The sequence below is a fragment of the Polistes dominula genome, unplaced genomic scaffold (genome assembly GCF_049000335.1).
Source record: "Polistes dominula isolate Pdom_NZ unplaced genomic scaffold, Pdom_raw_medaka contig_482, whole genome shotgun sequence".
Taxonomy (NCBI): domain Eukaryota; kingdom Metazoa; phylum Arthropoda; class Insecta; order Hymenoptera; family Vespidae; genus Polistes; species Polistes dominula.
Genome location: NW_028301016.1, coordinates 237,419 through 260,436, shown reverse-complemented (window position 1 = coordinate 260,436; position 23,018 = coordinate 237,419). Strand labels below are relative to the sequence as shown.

General features: G+C 29.2%; 2 protein-coding genes across 7 annotated transcripts in view; one reads left to right on the top strand and one right to left on the bottom strand.

The window, feature by feature from the left end:
• The window catches only part of stum (mechanosensory transduction mediator stumble), a 77,805-nt gene extending 68,523 nt beyond the window's left edge, over nt 1–9,282 (top strand). Inside the window, 1 exon segment of the mRNA XM_015317140.2 lies at nt 25–9,282. Within this exon segment, the coding sequence (XP_015172626.2) occupies nt 25–152 (128 nt within the window). The 3' untranslated portion in view covers nt 153–9,282.
• The window catches only part of sm (heterogeneous nuclear ribonucleoprotein L), a 195,616-nt gene continuing 177,223 nt past the window's right edge, over nt 4,626–23,018 (bottom strand). For all 6 annotated transcript variants that reach the window (XM_015317080.2, XM_015317084.2, XM_089174117.1 and 3 more), the window contains one exon: nt 4,626–22,818. In XM_015317080.2, the coding sequence (XP_015172566.1) occupies nt 22,679–22,818 (140 nt within the window). In that variant the 3' untranslated portion in view covers nt 4,626–22,678. The remainder of the gene's footprint in view (nt 22,819–23,018) is intronic.

Genomic DNA, 23,018 nt, shown 5'->3' with positions numbered 1-23,018 from the left:
AATCTTATCTTTTTCTTTTGTTAGGAAAGTACAAAAGATATAAAGCTTCAGAAGCAGCAAATGGTGATCCTGAAGCAAGAACTGGTGAAGGATCTGGATTACCACCTGGAGTACCCAGTCAATCATTGAGAGGAATCGAAAGAGCACGTTGAACTATCGATTAACCTTCCTGTCTTTTCTTCCTCCTTCGTGAACATCCGTTCGTTCTTTTATTCGTTCTTTGAAAAAGAATCGACTAAACGGTATTCACATTAGTTTTTTCACAAGACTATGATCACGATTTGGTAAGAATGATAAGTGACTTTATCATTCGAAATTGTCCTTTTTACAAGGAAGGAGACCTTGCTAAATATAATTCGGAGATTTTTCAATCATTTTTTAAACGATCAATTTGTACAAGGTGTTACAAAAATACTCGACAAGAATTCTAGAATGGGATTCTTTGTACGTAGTTAGAAAAAAAACAATTGGTTTATACGATATGAATATGGGAAAACCCTCACTTGTTTCTGTGACAGAAGAATTTTTAGTATGATTTTGATGTACTCTAATTATAATTGTTTTATTTACTGGAATGGTGATATTATTTATTGAAATTTTTAGGAATAATATGTTTAAAATGTCCACTTTCTGTCTAAATGCAGACTCTATTTTGTCGTAACATTAAATTCTGAATATGTTCCTACTTATGGTTGTGAATATTCATATATTAGTGGATACTTTAAAGATATTCATTTAAACAAAAAATTTACCAGAAGTGGTTGCACAATTTGAAAGTCTAATTATTAATATCTCGCATTTCTTTTTAGTAAATAAAATAAACGTAATTGGAATACACTAACCTAAAATTATATTTCGTATTTTTATATCTAATAAAATGAACTGTTCAGGATTCTGTTTTTATTTTTTACGTAAGAATAATCGATTCCGAAATTTTTAGGACATAATTTCGTCAAATTATTTATATTTAAATAATCAGATTATAATTTTTACAAAACAAAAGAACTCAAAATCGATCATAAATATAAGACAATGTTTTTATGTATTTAAGCATGAAAGTTAAATTGTTATTTTATTTTAATTAGTTTTATTTAAAATTTATACAACAGAGAAGTAAAAGTATGATTATCTTCCCATTGAAATATTAAATTAAATATCTTGAAAAATTCCGAATTTGTTAACCTCTCCTTAAAAGAGATGACTGTTTTTTATTGGACAAACGTAAAGGAGTAAATTTTTGAAAAAAGAGCGCGAAAGTGTATAAACCCTAACGCTCTTTAAAGTTAAAAGAGCTTTTCTCTTTTTTTCCAAAGCTCTTCCGCGTGTGGATTGTACTAATTAACGTTCACGTAACACGATGAACGTATCAGTTTATATTTTTACATGCTGAAAGCACTATACAAGATGCAACATCTGCGTGTATGTTTATTGTGTGTATGTGTATGTAAGTTTGCAAGTGTATATGCGTATAAATATTTACCGTCCACGTGCGTGGAAATCTCGACAATTATTACTACTACTAACCTACTTTTCTTGTAAATATGAAAATATATTACTTACGCCACTTTTTCATTTACTCACTGCCTCTCGATGCTCTTGTACATTCCTTTCCTTTTTATAATACACAATATACTATTAATATTATTATAAAATACACGTTTTATTCGTTAAAATAAATTTTTATTATCGAAAAATTACCGAATTTAAACAAAATCAAATCATGTCTATTAAATTTACTAAACCAAAGAAAATATTTCAAATATCTAATTTGTTATTATAATTATTACATTTTTATAAAAAAAAATAAATAAATAAACGCGATCACAGTAACAATTAAATAATATTTTACAGTTGAAGAATATTAAATAAAAAACATGATGTCTTCTCGATTTACTAAATCATATATCATTTCTCAAAAATATATATTCACCTTTCTATCTATAATATATTATTAATATTATTAATTTTATCATCGTCAATAACTGAAATAAAGAAATTAATTAATTTAAAAAAAAAAAACAAATAAAATTGTTCATCGACCGAGGTTATTAAAAGTTAAAGGGATTAGCTTTGTTCATGGCACTCTCTTATCTTCGTCAAAAAATATTTTATTTTTCAAATATCTCTCTCTCTCTCTCTCTCTCTCTCACTCTCTCTCCCTCTCTCTCTTTCCACATTTTTATATATCATTCATAATTCGAGTGTAAACTGTAACTGAATTTTTTTTCTGTCTTTTTGTTTTATTTGGCCTTTTCTTGTAACGTATATGCAGTGTCGAGATAATTACGTGTACATGCTGGCGTTCATACAAAAAACAAACAAAAATCCACGAAGCATGCATGGCATTTGTCGTGATAAAAATTCGTAATACTTATGATATATACAGTGAGTCACAGTAATATTCTTATTCACTGTGAATTTTAAATACTTGATATTTGCTTGTAATGCAAAACTTTTAAATTGTTATACACAGAAACCTCTATTCTAGGGAATTATATATATATAAAACAATATAATTGTACTTAAATGATCAAAAATTAGTTTCATAAGATTATTTACATCTACACAAGATATAATAAAAATACAATTATTATTTTTGTAGATAATACTTGGTTTATCCTCCTTTGTATCTCATAATACTTTTCAGATAAATGAGTATATTTTATTATACTAATTTTCTTATAAGTTATGTAAAATTTTACTTGTTTTAAATTAAGATACTCTTTTGTAATAAAATTTATATCATTTAAAAATTCTAATAATTTTAAAACATGTTTCTGTGTATATAAAATTGGACAAATTGTATTACAAGAAAATATTGATTATTTATACGTTATACGAAAATTCCTATGACTCACTGTATACATATATATACGTATATATTATTTATATATTTGTAGATACATATCCGTGAAAATAAATATATAGGCTGCAAAGGAAGGAACTATCCTGAGAGAAATTTCTTCCCGCGCGATATTTTTGTTTATTTATTATTTTCTTTTTTTGTTACGGTAACTTTCATCTTATATATCTCCGACCTTAAATAAAATATTTAACGTCGTAATAATACCATCTTAGAACACTCTAAAATATAAGGAAATAAAAAAGTAATATATATACATTATCTACAAACTTTTTAACACGTTTATCGCCACCCATAGATCAACCTTGTTTCTGGAACCTAAATTTTATGTTGCTATCAAAAAATGCGTATCGCAATAGTAATGCACATGCACTTATACTCTTATACTGTTAGTTTAATACATTTTAAATCGAATTAATTTAAATGGAAATATTTTTTCCTGATATGCATTTTTTTCTTTTTGATATCAAATTTTTATTCTTTGCAATTTTATTTTTTATTTTAAAATGTCATTATTTACCATAGAATAAATTCATGTAACAAAATAATCTAAAATTCTGCCACATCTTTATTTTTATTTATCTTTTTTCTTTACTTTTAGTAATCTTAAATTTTTTCTGTTTTTTTTTTTTAAACAATTGAACTTTTATTGTCCTAACATTATAAACGTTTTAAAAAAAAACTGGCAATATTAATGTTGTCGAGTACTTTTTCAAAAAACATTTTCTTTTTTTTTACTTTTTTTTTTTAGATTCGCGCACTTTACCACTTTTGTTCAGGAAAAAGTTAATAACAAAAATTCTCGTTAAAATATAAATAAACAATCATCATAAAATCTACTAGCTGCACGATTCAAAATTTCAACATTTAAATGAAAATCTAAAAATTGTCACATCTGTTTAATTTACGATTTAACTCGACACTTTTATATTATTTTACTCGTAAATGCATTTGTACATTCGTTAGGAACATAAAATATTATTTTAGAAATCAAATTTATACAAATTACTTGAAAAAATCTATTTAAACTTGATGGAAAAAAAGCTTCATTCGAATTTCGGGTTACGTGGTATCAATCCAATCCAGATTTGGGTTACATGGCGATCAACGTGTTAAATTATTATCTTTAGAATTTGATATTTCAACACTAACGATCGATTTCAAAGCGCGTCCATTTATTTTTATACGGCACAATTCGTATTTACTTTTATTTACACGAAGAAGACTCGATAAAGGTGCCTTGATTACGTGCATATAATAAAAAAAAGCAATTAAAATAAGAAAAGAGTGCCAAAAAAAAGTATAAAAATATGTTCATCGTGTGAAACGGCGAGCAACGAGGACAAAAAAAATAAAAAAAATAATAAAAATTCTTTATCAAAAATCTAATCAAATCAAATTAAATGTATGTCGTTTTTACGTATGGTAGTAAGTATATAAGTAAGTAAGAGTATATAGTAACAGAGTGGGGGTATATTTGCGTAGAGTGGAGGTATATATCAAATATGCCAATAATTATGACAACTAATTGAGTCGAAACAAAAAACAAATAAAAAAAATTGATCTTATAATTTTGTTTATAAAATAGAAAACAAATCACAATATAAAATAAATCATAAAATCAATTTTTTTCCCTCACCCTTTCTTTTTTGATTACTCAATAATTCTGTCATAATTATTGTCACAATTTTTTGAGAGTAGGTATATATATATATATGGTATGATGTTGGGTGTCAATGAATGGAGTCGTCGAGACGTTGAATATATTGAGTAGTATATGTTTTTAATGATGTGATTTCTTATTTTTTTTTCTTTTTTTTTTTTTTATCTCATAATATGTAAATATGCACAAGTAAATAGTTCAGTATTATAATAAGAAGTGTTACAGTGTGTAATGTGGTACGATATTTTTTTAAAGGGTTTGCTTATTTGTTTTGTCGTATTATTTTTTTTTTTTTTACTTGTTTTTGTCGTTTTTTTTTTTTACTTTTTCATTTTTTTGCTTTCCTTTTTTTTAATATTATGTATAATCGTCGATAATATATATAAATATATATTTATATATATATTTATATATATACATATATAATTAAGAACTTAAAAATAAATCTAAGATGTAGGACTACATTACTATCATCTAGCAACTACTATTTTAACGATAATAATTAATAGCCTACCATGTCTTTTCCTAGCGACGCTCGGTGACCGTTTATGTGTTTATATGTATTTATGTATTTATGTACTATATATCTCATCATATTTCTCTCTCACACATCCCCCTCTCTCTCTCTCGCTCCCTTTCTCTCTTTCTATCATTCTCTCGTATATCTTTCATTCTATTACTCTCTCTTCCTTTCTTTCTTTCTTTCTTCCTTTCTTTCTTTCTTTCTTTCTTTCTTTCTTTTTCTCTCCTTTCTTTCATCTTTTTTTCTCTTTTTTCTTTTCGTTGCACACGACATTGTTCGGACTCGACATCTTGTTTGTTTATATTTTTGTAAACATTATCTTTGTTACGACAAATGCGATCGGTTCTGCGATCAAAGAGGAGATGATACACGTAATACATATTTATTAATTTTATATTTTTTTCATACCACGAAAGAATCTTTCACATAGTTACACCGCGATAGAGATCATTGACAAATTTTTTCTATTATTTCGTTATCATTTTCTTACTTTCTTTCTTTCTTTCTTGACTTCGTCATATCTTTTTTCTCCTTTTCCAAGAAAGAAGAAAAAAGTTCGAAGAATTAATTAATATTGAAATAAAAATTGTAAAGACAAAGCGACAATTTTTTTAAATAACAATTCTTGTTAAACAATTCTTTTTCTTTCATTCACAATCTCTCTTATATTTTTTACAACGTTTATATTATCCTTTCCTTTCTTCGCAGAAAAAAAAACAAAATATTATTAGCATCAAATATATACGTGTAGTATGCGTAAATCTTATTTTGTTTTTATAATACATTGAACAGAAATGAATTTAATACCTCTTACATATAAGTAAAACATATATTCGTGAATACGTGAGTATTGTCTGTGCCTGTGTATTGTTTATTCTTGTTAACTCTACCTACGTATTTTTTATTATTTTTTTTTTTATTTTTTAATAAATTTCGTATACGCGTAATCGTGTATGTACATCGTGTTCATGTACGTGTGACTCTGTGTGTGTGTGTGTCCGTGAAAATATTTTTGCGTAATCAAATTGTTTGTAAGAGGTTTTTATTTGTTTTTTTCTTTCGATAATATTTTTATAAAAAACAAAAAAAGAGTAAAAAAAGCATTTAAAATAATCTAACTTTTTGTGTTTATTTTTCTTTCTCATTTTTTTCCTATCATTTTCATTTTCTCTCTTTCTCTCTCTCTCTCTCTCTCTCTCACACACACACACACACACTCATACACACACACTCTTTCTCTCTGTCTAATTCTTTTTTTGTTTCCCTTTCTCTCATGTGGGGTCTTGCGAGCATCGCTTTATTTAAATCTACGGAAAAATTATGCAATCAAAATCCAGTTTATATTGTCTTGTTTTTTTTTTTCGATGCATCAGCGGAGATCGCACATCTAATTGTAAGTCTGTGAGTTGATATTTTCTTTTTCTGTGTATTTGCATTGTTATCATTCTCGAACACCTTATCTATAATTATCCTTTTATTTATGCCCTTTTTTTTATTCTCTGTAAGGATTTACACGCGATTTGATTGAGATATCTCGTATCCGTTCGTTCTTTCCGATGATTGTTGGAATATAGAAAAAAGAAGAAAAAAAGATATATTATATTAAAAGTAAAAGTTAAAAATTTAAAAAAAAAAAGAAAAATAAATCAACAATAACAATGACAGTGATAATAAATCGTCCTTTATCGTCAATCGTGATTTTTCTTGCAACCATTTCGGAAAAATACCATTGCGCACCACCGTTTTTGATATTTCAATTTTATTTTTATTTCTTTTTTTAAATATTTTTTTTTCCTTTTTCTTTTTTTTTTTTAATTGTTTTTTCTTTTTTCATCCAACGTCGCGTATTAAGCCCGATGATAAGCATTGTCGTCGGAAATTTAATATAAATTCTTTCTTTTTTTTTTTTAAACCGTTAAAGAATTGTTCATATATAGATTATATATATATATGTATGCATGTATGTATGTATGTAATGGATGTATGTAAAAACGTACTACACGCGCGCGCGTAATTATGCACACAAAGGACACAAATTGGCGTGCTGAACAATGTTCACATCGAAGAAGAAGAAGGTCGCTTCTCGCGATTGTTCCCACTAGAAGAAAAATTAAAACGAATCAAAGCTTTTCTTTTTTTATTGTCCCTCGTTCGCAATAACAATTTTTTCTTTCTATTCGTTATTGTTATTTTATTTGGTTTTTTTTAATCGACAAATACTACATCCCTAGAAAAAAGGGAATTGTCAATTTTTCGAATATTTACAGAAAAAAGAAATAAAAAAATACGAACGGAAAAAAGACGAAAGAAAAAATATAAAAAAGAAAGATCGCGATATGCGTATGTGAAACAGAATTTTAATTAAAAAAAAAAAAAGAAAAAAAGAGAGAATAAAAAAACAAGAGACAAGAAGAGATGTGCTTTCTCGAACATCGAAAGTTCGCAAGGGGAGCAAATAAGCTCGACAATTTCGAACAAAACGAACGAGGGAACACGAGCTCTTCGAAATATTTATATATACATATATATAAATATTGATACTGTATTTTTCTAATTATTTTCTTTTTTTTCTTTTGTTTTTAGTTTCTTTATCTTTTTCAATTATATTCTTTCGAAAATTTTCGTGACGAAGAGCACGCACGCATGCGCACACACAGCACAGCACAGCACCAGAGCACAGCACAGCACAGACACGCATACAGAAATTCGTATATATATATATATATATATATATATATATATATATATATATATATATTGTAAATTATTCATTAATTTTAAATATTACAAGATAATCTTCTATCTTAAGGAGATAATATCTTGAAGGATGTTTTCTTTTTCTTGTTTTTATGTGGGGGATGGGATTCTGTCTTGGCGGGTTAAGGGAAGGGTGGGAAAAAATTGTATTCGAATATAACGCTCGATTTTAAATGAACGCAGCTTTTTTGTTCGGGCTTATTTGTTCTTGTTTTTTTTTCTGTTCTGAGAGAGCGAAATAAATGTTTTTTTTTCTTTTTCTTCATATAGTACAACAACACAGCGTCGTGCTAACTGTTCTTCTAACGATACTACACATTCTCGCGCATATGTATATATATACAATATACAATATATATACATATATACATATGCGTATTAATGTTCACGACGCGACAAAATCGAGTAAAGGTGCGATTTGTGATGAAACACAGAGACAAAGAGGCGTTTAATGCTCGAACTATATATTCGTCTTTGCTTATTTTTTTTTACCATCAGTTTAATTATTATTATTATTATTATTATTATTATTATTATTATTATTTTATTATTATTATTCTTTTTTTTTTTTAAATCTGTTACGGTGTTACATTTGATAGGGTGCACAGGGCTGCTAGGCACAGATAATTGACTCGCAAATAACTCTTTCAAACAACATTAGAGTGTACGATATTATACGACGACATACAGTAGTTTTTTTTTTCTTTTAAATATACACATTACAGATTTTTTTTGTTTTGTTTTGTTTTATTTCTGAGTTTATTTTTTTTAATCTTTCTTTCTTTCTCTCGCTCTCACTTCCACTCTTCCATTCTTCCACACTTTCGTTCTCTCTCTCTCTCTCTCTTTCGTTCTTTCTGATTCATTATCCACCTTGAGAGTAACCATAACGTTTATCTCACTCATTTCGCTTTTTTTTTAAACACCTACATATTTCCGTTTATTTTAATTTTTTTTTTTTTAAACCTAGACGAATCTTATACTTCTCGTGTCTCTTGGTGTAACTAGGATAGTTTCTACGTGTTTTGTCGAAATAAATTGTATCTTTCTTCCTTCTTCAATCTATCATTCTTCCTTCCAATATTTCATTCAATTATCTATTTTTGAAAATAGTCTTCTCGATTCGATCAGTCTGTCAATATCTATCGTTAATAGGGAAAACGCACAATTACTGTTCCTTTCAGTAGGTTTATTTTATTCATTCGCGATCCGATTTTTATAATTAATAATATTTATATTTTAATGTAATTATTGATCGCTTTCTCTTTTCGAATAAAAAGAGAAAAAAAACAAAAGATTAAGAAGAAAAAAGAAATAAATAGGAAAAGTTAAGAAATATTTAACAAGCTCGTTTCCCCTTTTTTGATCAAACGAAAGTTACGTGTGTGTACGTATGTGTGTGTGCATGTACGTGTTATGTGTAAGAAAAGAAGTAGAAGAGGAAGAAGAGGAAGAAGAAGAAGAAGAAGAAGAAGATAAAAACACGCCATTCGTACGAAAGTTTGGTCGTATAAGCTTATTGAAAGCGAACGTCGAATTCCTGATCTTTCCCATCCACGAGCCGCAGTCTCTCATTTTTGGATATGGATAGATAATTTGGCGAATTAGTTTTGCTCGGATAGGATAGGATTTACTTTCTTGCACAAAGGCGCTTAAAACATTTCATCGAGTTGTTTCCGAAAATCGCAACAAAAACAACTTTTTTTTACTCGGAAACTAGCTCGATTTTTTTTTCTTATTTTTTTTTTCTTTTTTTTTTTCATTTATTATACAATAATAAATTCCGATATGTCGGATCGCGAGGGGGATCGACGATCGCTGATCGCTTTCTTTTTTTTCATATTTTTGTTCTCTTTTCTCTCATTATATCTTTATATTTGCTTGTAGTTTTTGTTTTGTTTGTTTTTTCACTCTTTTACGAATATCTTTGTTGACGATCGATCTTATAAACGATTGTTACGCGTACGCGTCAGACGAGCATTCGACAAAACGGCCATTTTGTTATTACGCAAGCGACCATTTTGTGTAAAACAAAATGGAGGCGATAATCTCTTAGATTTAATTTATTGAAATGGCAACCGCTTATCATAACTTGTCTTACACGCTTAACGCGAAATTTTCTCGTCTGTTTATTTTTTTTCATCTTTCACAATTTTATTAGTTCATCTTTTTTTCCTCTCCTCTTTTCCCGTTACATCATTAATTTTCCCTTTTATTTAAGATTAAATCGAAATTAGCGATAGGATGTAGCATGTAATCCGCGTTTCAACTATTTTAACGCAGTGCCTCGTTACAGTATATTTACGTGTTTGTATATGTATGTTATGTGTTGTGTGTCTTATAATATACTTATTACCATCCGTGGGCGCATTGTATATGTGTGTACGTGTACGCCCGTTATACATATTTTCATATATACATACGTTCGTGTAATGCGTGTCAATCATAGTGCACGTGTACATATGTGTGTGTATGTATACTGTATATATACACGTATGTATGTGTGTACATAGAGTGCCAAAGGATATTCAACGTTGACAGAAAAGAAAACGATTTTGTAAGTTGGAAATAGAATAAAATAAAAAAATGAAAAAACCCTCAGAAGAACAAAAAAACGCAATTGTGAATTATTCAAATAGTTTTTTTTTTCTAATGTATCTATTTTTAGCCCGTTGGAAATATATCGCACGATCATTTCGACCAAATTCGTTGTCTGTTTTAATCGAGAAAAAAAAATATATCTCTTTCAAAAGTTTTGTTGGAACAAAACAAAAAAAAGTAACAAAATTCAGATAGAGAGCTCGACTGGGTTGTTTAACTTATTATTCCCAATGGGGATTATATAGCGTGCAACCCTGTAGTTTCCCCACGCGGTAAAAACATTCGCAATCAGTAAAAAAGAACAAAAAGGAAAAGATTCAAAATGGAATGAGATCAACGCGATTAGTTTTAATCGCTTGACGTTCTTTTCAAAAAGTTCGTTTTCCGTCATGTTGTGTTATTGAACGAACTAACCTATCGATCGGTTTACGTAAAAAAAAAAAAAAACCAAGAGAAAAAGAAAGTAAGTAAATGAGCACATAAGTTAGGAGTACTCTTTTCAATTATCCGTATCTATTATTTCTTAAATATTAAAATTACTTTTAGTATTAAATTTCAACACAAATCGTTGACTTTTCTGCCAACGTTACAATTGGAACATCTTTTTTTTTTTTATTATTCCGAACACACTCCACGCGTTGCGTGATTAAATATTTATGCGCATATATACTATATACATAATAATATACGTATATGTGTGCATATATATTTATATATATATATATATATATATGTAATGTATACAGTCAACAAACTTCTTTACATCTAATTTGTCTTTTTTTTTCGACGCAGCAATGGGAAGACAGAGCATTAGAGACCTTTTTCTGACTCATATACATACATACACACAATTTAACCCTTTCGTTACTAACGACTCATATAAGAGTCGTCAATGCAAAGGTCCCCCCCTCCCCACGTATGAACAAGCGTATTTATATATGGAACGATACTCGCACCAAAGCATGTCCTAACGAAAGGGTTAATAAAAATAGAGGACTATCAACGTGGATTTTATTTCTCGTATAAGAAAGAAAGGATTAACATAAGAAGGAATGAGAGAGAGAGAGAGAGAGAAAAGAAAGAATATTGGAATAGGATGGTTCAGGGGGTGGGGAGGGATGGAATTGTAAGAGCATGAAAAGAAATAATGAAAAAAATCATGGAAAATGAAAGAATATTCTTTGTCAAGGATTAATGATTCAATGTAAATCGCAATATTCGTACTCACATGCATACACACGTGCAAACATATGCGTACACACGAAGAAATATATTTACATACATTCGAGGAAATAGAAAGGTATTCTGGATTAAAAAAGGGGTCGGAGGAAGGGATTTTTTGTTTGGAGAGGTTTTGGAAATAAAGTATACTTGAAAAAACATTGATATGATACATCATGACGCTTCGAGAAAAATCACTTTTAAGATCTGATATGTGATGCAATTACGTCAGCGCGTAATACTTGGAAGAAAAAAGGGGGATGCGCTAAAAGGGACTTTTAAAACGCGCTTTGATTTGTCTTGCGTGAGAAAAACGCAACGAACGATATATAATACGATCTTTGAGATCATTTTTCTCCTTTTATTATACACCTCGCGAAGCTTATCAATCTTTCTTATAAGATTATTTATTATTATTATTATTTTTTTTCTTTTTTTAAATATAAAATTGCAAACAAATTGTTCACATCGTCAGTCGTAACTACTTGCCTAGACAAAATTTTCAAACGATTTTTTTCTTTTTTTATTTTCTTCTTTGTCGAAAAAGATTTCAAACGTCAACGTGGCTTAAATTTTAATATTTTTTTTTTCGTATTTTTAAGTTTTTTTTAATATCTTTTTTTTCTTCAATCATCGTCATCATTACATTATCATCGACAAAAGTAGAAATTTGAATAATTGAAAACAAATAAAGTAGAGAGAAAAAGAATCGAATAATCAATGATGACGAGGACTGTCAACGATGCGAATATTTCTAATAAAAACGCTAAATAAATCAAAGCGCGTTCGATAATAGTGTAATAATACCTCTTTTACGCGATAGTAATATCAACAACAATATTAACGATATGTACCTATTACCCCTACCTAAAAGTATTCTAATTACGAATGTTAATCTAACACACCTTTAAAACACTACGCTCATTTAGAGACGCTTACTATATGCTCTAAATCTCCATACATTTCTTCATTTTTTATCAAACGGAACAATATCATTGGAATAATTATTCTAATAATATTTATAAGAGATAAACGTAATAATATGGTGCACAATAAACACAATCATTGTAATCAATAATATAATAATAATAATAATAATAATAATAATAATAATAATAATAATAATAATAATAATAATAATAAACAGAATTAGAATAGTAATAGTAATGATAATAATAATAAACATAACGATGATACGAACAATTGTAATAGCTAAAATAATAATTCTAATAGTAAGAATATTAAATGGTAATAATATATTTAACCTTTATGACTCCTATACGAGTCGTTCGTGCAAAAGTCCCAAATATGAACAACCGATAGGGTCATATAAAGGAATATAGGGGTCGTCATAAACTGTGATGTAACGAAAAAGTAGAACAATAATAGTAATAATAGTAATAATAATAATAATAATAAAATAATAATAATAATAATAATAATAATAATAATAATAAAATATTAATTATTATATAATATATTCATAATTGATACATTAATCTGTTCAGATGAGATTGCGAATATATAATATGTACATACGTAAGAGATATGTATTGATAAGTCTCGAAGGTTTCCTCTCTCACTCTTGTATTTATTAATAATTAAATCACCAACGAAGAATAAGTTTCTTATCATCCTTTTAATCATTTCTTTTTCTTCTTTCTTGTCCACTTTATGATAGTTATCATTATCATTACCATCATCATTATCGTCATTAGACCCCTCATTAACCTCTTTGTTCTCTTTCTATTTTATCTTCCCTTTAATCTTCTTTTTCTTCTTTAATCATTACAACCTCGAGATTTTGGTATATGAGTGTAGATAATTTTTAATCTTCTGTATACGTGTGTGTATGTATGTGTGTATGTATGTATGTATGTATGTATGTTTAACACAATTCTATTTATATTTAAACCTCGAATACTGAGGGCATTCGGTTAAAGTTTTTATTAAACGTTATTTAAAACTTACGATTTGATTCCTTTGTACAAATTACATTCGCCTACTCGCACACCGGAAGATGACGCGGCACGCATCTCGTTTCTTTATGATTTATTATTTCATCTGTGTTAAACAATCACGGCACCATTTCTTCCATGTTTCTCTCACTCTCTTTTTTTATTTATTCTGTCTTCTATCATTGTCTACCAAATCAATAAAAACAAAAAAATCCAGCAGGGGGTTTGTTCGTTTCTATGTCTTTCTATTATTTTTCTTGCTATTTCTTTTTATTCAAATGCTTTTGTTTTTCTTCATTTGTAGATGCGGAAAAATTTGCTTTGCGCTTTAAGCGTGAGGTTGTGTTTATATATTTACGTATCGCAAATAATCTTTTCTCGTAGACACTCCTCTTTGTTTATTTTTCTTTTTTATTTTGTAGTCATAACTCTCTCTGTTTTTATTTTTAATTGCACTCTCTTTTTCTTTCTCTATCTCTCTCTATCTTTTCCATCTCTCACCATACCAAAAATTTAAGGGAGGAACGTGGTAAGTAAGTATATAAATACGTCTCACATATTATGTATGTACAATTCACATCCGCAAAAAAATGCATGAATAAATTAAAATCCTTACGTAAGTTTTTCACACCTTTTGTCTTTTATCGTTTATTTATAGATATACTCTTTTTTGTCCCTCTCACCTATCTCTTTCTTTCTCTTTCATTAATTTTCGGACAAAAAAGTATTTTTATTAATCTATTTATGTGTATTATAACACGCTCACATACACGCATACACCCATACACTCAACACATGCATGCGTACATAAAATTCGTCATCTTCTGGTGTACAACATACATATAATACTCGTCATTTTATGCTAATTATCGTAACCAAATATTTCTGTTTTATCACTTTAAATTTAACCCTTTAGATCGGCTGATTGACTTTTAAAGCTGTTCACTTTTAAAGCTGTTCTCTTTTAACACTAGGTTAATGGGAATTCCCCCTTCCTCCGTACCATTAATTAAACAGATTCAGATTTTGTATAAAAAATGAAACAAAAAATTACATGTTTATTATTTTTGAAACAATTTTTGCTTACTATTATTAATCAAATGATACGAATATATACCCAAAACCATTTCTATCTCTTTAATTTTCCAAGTTCCGTATGATGTACACCACAAAAAATACGTATTTTCTATTACCCGTCAATTAGACGGATTTCTGTGAAAAATAGATATACAAAAATACCTGTAAACTTATTGTTGAAAACACCCTTTTTCTTTTTTCGAAACCAAAATTATTTCCCGATTTGTTTATGACATATATTTTTATGTTATATTTTAACACAGTCTCGTATTGAACATCATCGATAAAACCAGAACTTCTTATTTACAATAATATAATAGAAACAATTGAACGCATATTACGACAAATCAAATCTCGATATTGTAAAAATAATCTTTTCCTTTTGAAAGAACGTAATTTTTTATCGATTTACCCGTCTAATTGTAAGATAATAATCGACCACAGTGTTTATAAAAACAAATCTCCCAGACGCTTAAAAATAACCTTCGCGTCCCATCATAAGCCTAAAACGACTTAGGCCCCCTTGCAACAATGTTGGCGTTATTATTTATTAATTATTCACTTTTTTTTATTTTTTCTTTTCTTCACTCGTCTTCTTCTTTACTTTTATCTCCTCAAATATTTTATTTATTTTATTATTATTATTATTATTATTATTATTATTATTATTATTATTTATTTAATTATATTTATATTTATTATCTTAATTATCGCGATTAACACGCACATCATCGACACATTATTATTATTATTATTGTTATTTATATTTTTTTTTTATTCTCTAACATACACTAATGTAATAAGCACGGTCGTTTTTTCTCTTTTTTCAAGAGAAAAAAATTTCTTTTCTAATTAAATTACATTACTTTTTCCTTTATTTCTTTCTTCTTTTCTCTGTCATTCTTATTTTTTTAAATATTTCTTGCTTTTTTTTCTTTACTTTTTATATCAACCATCGCCCAATGAAAATAAGGAGTTTCCTAGAGTTTCCTCTTCTTTTGTATAATTTAAGAGTACGTTTGTAAATCTTCTCATTCATTGGAGTCGTAACACGGCCGCCTGGCGTCGTGTACAAAAGGGTTAAATATAAAGATCGATCAATCGTTATAATCATTCATCTGTATCCTCTTCTTCTTCTTAATCTTCTTTCTTTTTATCTCTTTTATTCTCACTCTTTCTCTCTTTCTCTCTCATTCTCTTTCTCTCCTTTTGTTCATTTCTAAGAACAGGACGTTTAAGATTCTCGACTGATTTTACTTCTTGTGCTCTAATCAGAAGTACAGGCCCAACATATAAGCGTTCGTTGTAAATTATGTTCTTCTATTATACTATATATATATACACATATACTCATATAGAAAATGTGTTCGTAAAAACACATGCAATATATGTATTTGTGTATATTTATATGTATATATGTATATATATTGTTTGTGTTTTTTATTCTATGCGTTTCTTCTTTCTTTTCTTATCATTTAAATTATTAATTAATTAATTAATATATATATACATATATACTTTTATACCAGGCTTTAAAATGCGCAGTAAAGTTTAAGAAAATAAGCGACGGTTTTGTAATGATGCATGCTCGATAATAATAATAATATCTTTACCACATCGAAGCGATAAATTAAGAAATGTAAAATATCCGCAAGTTAATTCCTCGAAAATTCGAGAGCCACCACCATATTATTATAATTATTCTTCTTATTATTATTATTATTATATTATTACATCATTATTAATTTTATTTTTATTATTATTATTATTATTATTATTATTATTATTATTATTATTAAATGTACACGGGTATTAACGTACGTTTGTAATAATAATTATTATTTGATATATTTATTTATTTATTTATATAGCAAAAGGATTCGAAGGTATGGACAGTGGGGTTGGTTTTTGAAAGATGGGCTACGCCGCAGATAGGATATGTTACTTGTTGTTTTTTTTCTACATATATATATGAAGTGAATGTCTTTTAAAATCGTACACTGTTAATGCTAAATAAATTCTTACTTGCATACTATTGGCATAATGTGTTGTTTAAAATGAAAACAATTTAGAAATAAATACATTTATATTTATTTGTGTATGATTTTAAATAACATTCACTGTATTTATTCGAATCAATGAAAAATATAAAGCACACATAGACTAAACACGGCGTAAAAAGACTACCGATCACTAAACGAGAATTTTTTATGCTCTCTAATCTGTTATTATCTTATTACATTTTCTTTCAATTTATTTTATTTTACTATTTATATTAATTATTAGATTATTTTAGGTCGACTCCGTTTAGGTGACTCCATGAATATGTGTTTTCGAAGAATTAACCATCCGCAGATTTTCCAAAATTGATCGCGTCGCGCGTCATCGTCCGCTTTCTTCGTTCCAGGAATAAAAATTGCAATCAAATGTCATCTACAGTAGCGTTCATCTAACTTTACTAATTATTTCTGATGCTTTTTATTTTATTTAATTTTTTTATAATTATTATTTTTATTACTATAATTATATAATTCGAAGTGGGACGACGTAGAGCGCATCTCCGATTTTAATGGCATTTAATTTTGTTAAATATATTTATATGTATATATAACATCTACAAAAAAAAAGAACATTATGATATGGTTACACATCCTAATCAGTTAAAAGTCTATTCCCTACCATGATTTTACTTCTCTTAGGTCCTGCTCGTTCTAACATTTATACTCACATTCTTTCTTTCTTTCTCTCAACATACACACATGTGATCATTCTTTCTTTCTTTCTTTTTCTCTTTCTCTCTCTCTCTCATACACACACACATAAGGACACATTCACTATCTTATTTGTTTTCTCTAAAAACGGAATTTCTTTTCTGTTAGATTAAAATATGCGAACGCGTCGATTTCGGAATTTCAATTCATTTATTTTATCATTATTTCTTTTTATACGATTAGCAATACACTTGAGACCAATCGTATCCGTAGTAAAGTTCTTGGCTATTATTAATTAATAATATAATCCTTGTCTTTTGGTTATTTTGTCAGTGTGTGTCATTCACTTTTTGTCGTCGTTATTTATTTTATTTTTATTTAATATTATATTATTATACTCGCCATTAAAACGTGCGAACGAGCAAAAACGAACCTAATAATCCCCACTACCAACAATTACAGACGTCACACCTTGCTGGTTTATAAACATTAATAATAGTAAAAATATGAGAATGTGATGTAAAAGCGGCGATACTTAGTTTCTTTTCTTTGTTGTTTTCGCAAACAGTTCTTTCGAGACAAACGATTACAGCTGTGTGTTTCTATTTAGCTAGAAATTATTTTTCTCCTTTTTTCTTTTTCCTGTTTCCACCTACCTATCGTATGATCTTTTATTCTTTTTTTTGTTTCAAATACAATCGACGAACAGGAAAATTTTTTTATTTAAATAACGAACGTACAAAGCAGATATCGCGGAACGGTTCTTGGTGCTCTCTTCTTTTTATTTCATTTTTATTTATATTTTATTTTATTGTATTTTATTATATTTTTTATTTTTTAGTACCATCCTTTCACTAAATCGATAGAATATAATTGTTGTTTATGAATTTTTTTCTGTGTGTGTGTGTACACGAACATTGTACGTCGCTGGCAGGTTGGCTCGATCGATTTCTTAAATTATTCGAACATAATCGCTACCATGCGTTTTATTTTCTCGTATTTTCTTTTGAAATCACGAAAATATCGTCTTTTTATACTATATACCATCAGTCCTGCGTTTTAAAATATTTCGACATAATTTACGTATCGTCGTTTAAAAAATTGTTCGCAGTTGGGTTTCATTGGTCAGAGTGAACAGGTAACAACAGCTCACTCTTTCTTCCATTGAAAACGCCTCCCTGAACTGCAAACAATGTTTTAAACGATCAAATATATACATATATAAATTTATTATTTCGAATTCGAGCTTCGAACGACGTAAATCGTTCGTGTAAACACACTTACGCGCACACACAACACACTTTACACGCATACACACGCGCAAGATAATTCAGTTTCAATCTCCCCCGTATTACGAGAGCGAACGTATGTGTACACTATCGCATTACTCTTTATACGTATAATAATAATAATAAACTATTACAGTACGTTATATACTTCCAGTAATTAACTATGTATGACCACTTCTTCCGTGTCTTATATTTTCCAAGCCTCTTAAATGTTGTACAACTTATTTTCTAATCGTATTGTAACAAATATTGCCTCGATATAAATTTTTTTTTTAATCATGAGATACATCTCGTGTTTTCACTTATTTTCTGTGTACTTGTTTGTTAGGTTCCTTTTCTATGCATCTATTTATATCTTTCTTTGCATATTTTTATCCACTATCTCCCTCTTTCTTTCATTCTCTATCTTTCTCTCTTTTTCATTCATTTAAAATTCATTCGCACCTCTATTTATTTCTCTCACTCATTCACTCACCCTCTCACCCAATCACTCACTCAATCTGTCTTCTTTCTTTCTTTCTTTCAATTTTTATGCACATTCGAATGGACAAAATGGCCGGTTATTCTCGCGCATATCTAAAAAAAAAAAAAAAGATAAAAGGGGGGTCTTTATTATCTTATTTTACGTATGGCCGAGTATCGAATCTCTCTCTATATTATTTTAGTTAATTATTTATTTATTTATTAGTCATTTGGTTCGCTCTCAAAATGTTATGTATTTATTTGTTTGTTTATTTTATTTTATTCATCTGAGATCTAAAACCTTTTCTTATAAAAACATCCCCCGACCCGACAAAATATTGCCGAGGGACACTAATATATTGTTGTGTTGTTGTCATTATATTGTGACTTCATTGTTACTCAGTTTTAATTTTTTTTTTCTGTAATTATTGTATTTGTTTATTTTTTTTATTATTTTTTTTTATTTTTTTTATTTTTTTTTTAAATTTTATTTCATCCTCATATAAAATTCAATTCACAGTCCGCGGTTTATTCCGATCGACAAAACAGTATATACAATAGTTACATGTAACTAATTCCCAAAATTAATGTTTATAAGAATTGTTCTTTTTCATGTATATTTATAAATATATATTGAAATATGAAGCGTTATATAAGTGCGATTCAATACATTTGTATACATGTTTGTCATCGTTATTTATTTATAGGAAGGAAAATAACTCACGAGAATCCTTATATCCGAATCACTACAAATAAAGAAACAAAATTAAATAAAAAAAAGTAAAAATAAAAGAAATGTCTTTATTTACTTTATTTACTTTTATGAATTCGAATCAGTTTGCTATGACAATTTTACACAGCTAATGTAAATTTTTCGTCGAATCATCAAAAGTACCTATTAGTTAGGTCGTTAACTTAATAAAATGTATGGAAAGCGTAAATATTTTTGCGGCCTAATCTATAATTATCTTATAGTATAGTAATATACTACGTCAAAAAAAAAAGAATTGAAATATTACAAATAAAATTTCAATAATAAAAAAAAAAAATAGCAAAAACGACTTATTGCTATATATATAACATCACTGATATTACATTTTTACAGCACCAAAAAAGAATATTGAAACAATTAATTTAACAAAAAATTATAGAATATTCAAATAATTCATTTTTAGTCATATCAAAATAAAATATTCTTATGCATAATGAACATGTGTCTGTCTCGAAAACTGATCGCTAATTATTCTCTTTATCGTAAGAATTTATAGGCTATGGTATGCATACATGGTATTTGTATGTGTATGTGTATGTATGTATGTATGTATGTATGTATGTATGTATGTATGTATGTATGTATGTATGTATGTATGTATGTATGTATGTATGTATGTATGTATGTGTGTGTGTGTGTGTGTGTGTGTGTGTGTGTGTGTGTGTGTACGTGTGTACATGTATTAGCGATAAGAGGAAACGTTCCTAATCCATGACGACATCAGACTCGTTTAGGTATGAGCCAAGCAAATGGTTAGGAACAGTTATTCCTTTATCGAACGAGTTTAATAAACCAGACATGGATAAAATTCAAACATTCTCGAAATATGTGTTAGGATAGAAAAAAAATATGTAAGCGTCCGAAAGAGAATAAGGCCAGTCTTCTATAAAACATGAACGAATAAAGATACAATTATTAGACTACACGCGTGACTTCACATTATTATTTAATTTTAGATATATTTCTTACACTCTATATATGTATAAATATACATTAAAAAAAAATAAAAGAAATATATACGTAATGTTCGATACGAAGATTCTCGTGACTTTTATGTATTGGCACGACGTTAGCAACGAAATTTTACCGACACCATGCGTTACATGAGTTGCTTTGGCTTCCTGTTTCGTTATATCTTTTTTTTCTATCTTTCACTCATTCATTTAATCATTCACATATCCACTCATTCAATCAATCAATCACTTGCTAATGTTCAATCATTCATATGCAATTTTTCTTTTTCTCATTTTTTCTTTCTTTCTCACTTTCTTTTTTTGCTATCTGTTATATTCTCATACATTTCTTATTCTTTACTTCTTTCTTTTTCAAAACGTTCAATTTAATAATTGTATCCCATCGTTACACAGTGGTCAATGGGGGGAGAAATTAATCTCGGACTTATTGGATCCCATAAATATTTTGTAACGGTCATTGAGGAACGATTATTCAGCAGCAAAATCAGTGAACTTTCGGTGGGCGATGGATAGGAGTTGATTGATTGGTTGTGGTGGTGGTGGTGATGGTGGTGGTAGTGATGACGGTGGTTGTGGTGGTAGTTGTGATGGTGGAGGAGTCATGAATTAAAACAGCACGCGTGCGAGATATCTTGTTATTGTAGTAGATGTTGTTGTTCTGGTCGTCGTTGTTGTTGATGATGTTGCGAGGGCGTTTATTAACTCTTCGATGTAAAACGCGTAAATAAAGCGTTCCATCGTGAGGGATCGCACAACCTAAACAACACCAAGCGTCGTCGTCTTTCTTCGTATTATTTTTCTCGCGATCCTATATTACATCTCCTAACTTTCTCATTGATATGTAATTCGCGAGCGATGATAAGAAAAATGATAAGGAATTGTGGGAAAATTTCAAACTGAGATTAAAATTATAAAGACAAAAAAAAAAAAGATAAAATTAATTGGATTGAATTTGCTTTGGTCCGCGTGCAGGCCTCCCGATTATTTTCGTTTCGTCGCTTTCCTTCTATATTTCTTTTTTATTTTTTTTATATTTTTCTGTAGCTGACCACGTTTTCATCAGTAGAAGATATATATATATATATATGTTTATACATATATGTATATATGTATATATATCATCGATAGAATACAACAAACGTGGCGTTTCGAGGAGACATCAACACACAGGAGGCTTTTACGGTACGCCGATTGTGTATCAACAAGTACGCACGTACACACACACACACACGCGTCTGCTCGTTATCCTTTTATTTGTTTTCATGATGCAACCAGCTACCCCTTGTTCGTCCGTAGACCGCGCCGATCTTTTCACACTGTCTTTCCTCCTTCTCTCCTCATCCCCTGATCCTCCTGCTTATCCTCCTATTTCTCCTGCTGTCCGATGTTCCGCTTTGATCTCGTCCCCGATCGAACTTAATAAGCTTCTACTACCCACGGGATAGAAGCGTTTTACGAGCTGGTGAAGATGACTATGATGATGATTCCAAGAACGAGAACATCACGGATTAGATTTCCGCAGACTAGCTGAGATGTCCTTTAGTGATTCTCATCAGTAGGGCCAGAAGGTCGGCAGAGGAGGTGGTGGGGGAGGTGGAACAGTTGGATATAAGGTTGGTGTTGCTATTAGAAGACAAGCAGGTGGCAAAGGAGGAGGAACCGGCGGTGGTGGCAAAACCGGGGATAGGGTGATCGCTGTGGCTGGGTGCAGGGCCGTGCTCGTCGCAACGGGGGCACACAACGGGTGCAGGGCGAGAGAGGGGCGCTGGCGCTGGCGCTGACGCTGCTGGCCCTGGACCTCGCCGTTCTATTCCGAGTCCTGCTGCATTTTGACGTGGCCATTTCCGGCAGAATTGCTCGAAACGCTGCCACTGCTTGGTGGGAAACTGGTAGGTATAGTGCGAGAGGAAGAAAAGCACAGCTTCATGATGTAAGGAAATTTGCCGTCTGTAAGGAAATTTATTTAAAGATATACATGAATATTTGGCTCAGGATTATGGTCATTTTATGTAATATTAACCCTTTGATCTCTTATTTCACATTGAATAGTGGCAAGACAAATTTTCTATTAAATTTGTACAGGGTTATTAAACTAATTTGAAAAATAGATACAAGATAACGCTTAGCAACGTTGGACAGAAGGCCGA